This window comes from Berghia stephanieae, chromosome 15, assembly GCF_034508935.2.
Source record: "Berghia stephanieae isolate SIO BIC M18660-M18661 chromosome 15, UCSD_Bste_1.3, whole genome shotgun sequence".
NCBI classification, from domain to species: domain Eukaryota; kingdom Metazoa; phylum Mollusca; class Gastropoda; order Nudibranchia; family Aeolidiidae; genus Berghia; species Berghia stephanieae.
The window spans coordinates 5767170-5769669 of NC_088374.1; the positions used below are offsets into that span (position 1 = coordinate 5767170).

Sequence of the window (2500 nt, forward strand, 5' to 3'; positions counted from 1 at the left end):
AATTCAATTTTAACAACAACAACAAATCATGATTGTTGTAGAGCAACGTACGACGTGAAAAGAGTAAACTTTAAGCGAGATTTTAAAGTTGTCATCTAATCCGAGAGAGTTACAAATATGGTGGCCGAAATTTAAAGCGATTTTCCACTTATTTTACGCAATGTCCTATGTTTGAGAAGGATTGGTCGGTCACTTCTTGACCTCAAGTTTCTATTGGAGACACATATATTTATTAGATTGTCTTTAATATTGGAGGGTCTGCTAGTGCTCACGGATTTGTAGACAACAATATATGTTTCCACAGGAAGCCAATGTAACTCACGTAGAAGGAGATATGCGGATGGGTATGTGTCTGGCTGCCTTATTTTGAACAACCTGAAGGTTACACATTTTGTCTATGGTCAAATTCGACCAGATTTAGTTACAATAGTCCAATTTGGATAAAACAAAGTAATTTGTCCAAAGATATGCTATAGGCATTTTTATTAAACGACGAATTTTGTTTTGTATTTTTTTTCATTTCCATGTACATAGACCGTATGGTGTTATTTACATGGCTTGTCATGGAAAGATTTTTATCAATGATGACGTAAATGGTTTTCTAAAAAGTTTATTATTTCAGTTAATTGGACAATCGAATTGTATTGTTTCCCCCTGATTTTCTTGTCTGTTTAAGGATAGTCGACCTCAGTTTTATTATAGTTTAGTTTTAGCTTGTGTTGATACATCCAATATTTAATATCGTTAAAACAATTCGAAAATCGGCGTATTAAGAATTGTAAATTACTAAGGGGCAATGAATCATAAATATCCGCATCATCTGCATAAAAATGATGACTCAGAATGAATATGGTTATCACAGTAGAAAGGGGCTGCATATATACAGTGAAAAAGATGGGGCAAAGAATAGAGCCTTACGGCACTCCTAAGGATAGTAAAACTTCCTTTGACCCAACTCAATTTACCACGACAGTCTGCCATCGAACCTGTAAATATATGTTAACCATGTAAGGGCATTTCCTTTTAAGCCAGACGCATTTTCTTGTCCCCTTAACAAAATGTCATAGTCAACGATGTCAAAAGCCTTTGACAAATCTAAAAAGCATAACAAATTGATATTGGTGGCAACGACATCACATAACAAGGCATTACAATTTTTTAAGAAGCACCGTTTCAGGACTGTGTTGCTGTTTGTAGACTGACAGAAGAAGATCGTTCCAAATTGCTGTTCTTAAAATGAGATAATAATTGTGGAATAACTACACATGACCATAATTGTGACCCTTCGCCTCAAAACGGTATTAAGTTGGGTTGGTTAAGATGTTGAAAATTGAATTTAAAGCGAGAAATATCATACTTGTATTGAGTCTGTATGTTTTATTGAGGAGAATGGATACCATATTTTAGCGTGATAATGCCAACAATTTCTATTTTTGACATTAAAGTTGGCTTTTAAGAATCTGGTTCGTTCCGACATATTACCGTTTTGAGACGATGGATCACAATTATTTACTACATTGTGGCCCAGTGATGGTTTCACAGTAGTGGTTTGACGAGGCCACTTTTAAAACACGATGAAAATTCGCCAGTCTGTCAGGAGGTATGTATGATTGATGTAATGGATGGTAACAATGTATCAATGGAGCTGGGCAAAACCTGTGCAGGCAAGGGGTCACGGTCGCAAGATTTAATGGGGGCTTTTGTGATCAACTCTTTCCCGATACTGGATGAAATGGGGTTACTTTTGTCTAAAGGGGTGTATGAATGTGTGTACAGGATGTATCTGTATCTACAGATTGCTCATGCTGATCTATTTTTCTGAACGAATGTTATGGAATTTGTCTTGAAAAAAAGTTGATCAAAGTTTTTGGCAAGTGTCTTTCGTTTGTCGTAGATGGTAATGGTTCATCCTCAACGTCCTAATAGATCATTATAATGCCAAATAATTGTTAGCAGTGTCTGTAATTTTCAAATGTTGAAAGAAAATACGAGATCGTTGCCTTTTTATTGATGTCTTAAGGCGCGAAGTGTGTTCTTGTATATTCTTGAATGGTAAGACCTGATTATTTCAGCAGTCTTTCTTAATTTTATCTTCTTTTACGTCCGGGGTATACCACAGATCATACTTCCGGTTGGTGACGGTCCTTGGTCGAAATGACGCATGTTTTCGAGAGTTTTGATGAAACCATTCCATTGGTCTGGAGAAATCAATGAATTTTTTGATTAGTGAGTTGTGTTTATAAATCGCCCCTGAAGTGTTCCAAAATAATACCTTTGATGTTAGTGGTTGATGCAGTGGTGGTTTCTTAGTATGGTTTTGAAACGTCGAGATTGAACCAAATAAAGGAGTGGTCCGAAAAAGGGAGGGGATTGAAGTCGCCGAGTATGATTGAATGCCCAGGACGCCTGTGTTGCAATGTCAACATCTAGTTGATTTATTTCCCAATGTCGGGTAATTGTATTGTTTTTTACTTGTTTGCTGGCGGTCGGTAGATGCAGT

General features: G+C 36.5%; 1 protein-coding gene across 1 annotated transcript in view; it reads left to right on the forward strand.

Annotated features, from left to right (window-relative positions):
* Nucleotides 1-2430: 2430 nt before the first annotated feature.
* The window catches only part of LOC144960522 (sodium- and chloride-dependent taurine transporter-like), a 40975-nt gene continuing 40905 nt past the window's right edge, over nucleotides 2431-2500 (forward strand). The window contains exon 1 of the mRNA XM_078893709.1: nucleotides 2431-2452. Within this exon, the coding sequence (XP_078749835.1) occupies nucleotides 2446-2452 (7 nt within the window). The 5' untranslated portion in view covers nucleotides 2431-2445. The remainder of the gene's footprint in view (nucleotides 2453-2500) is intronic.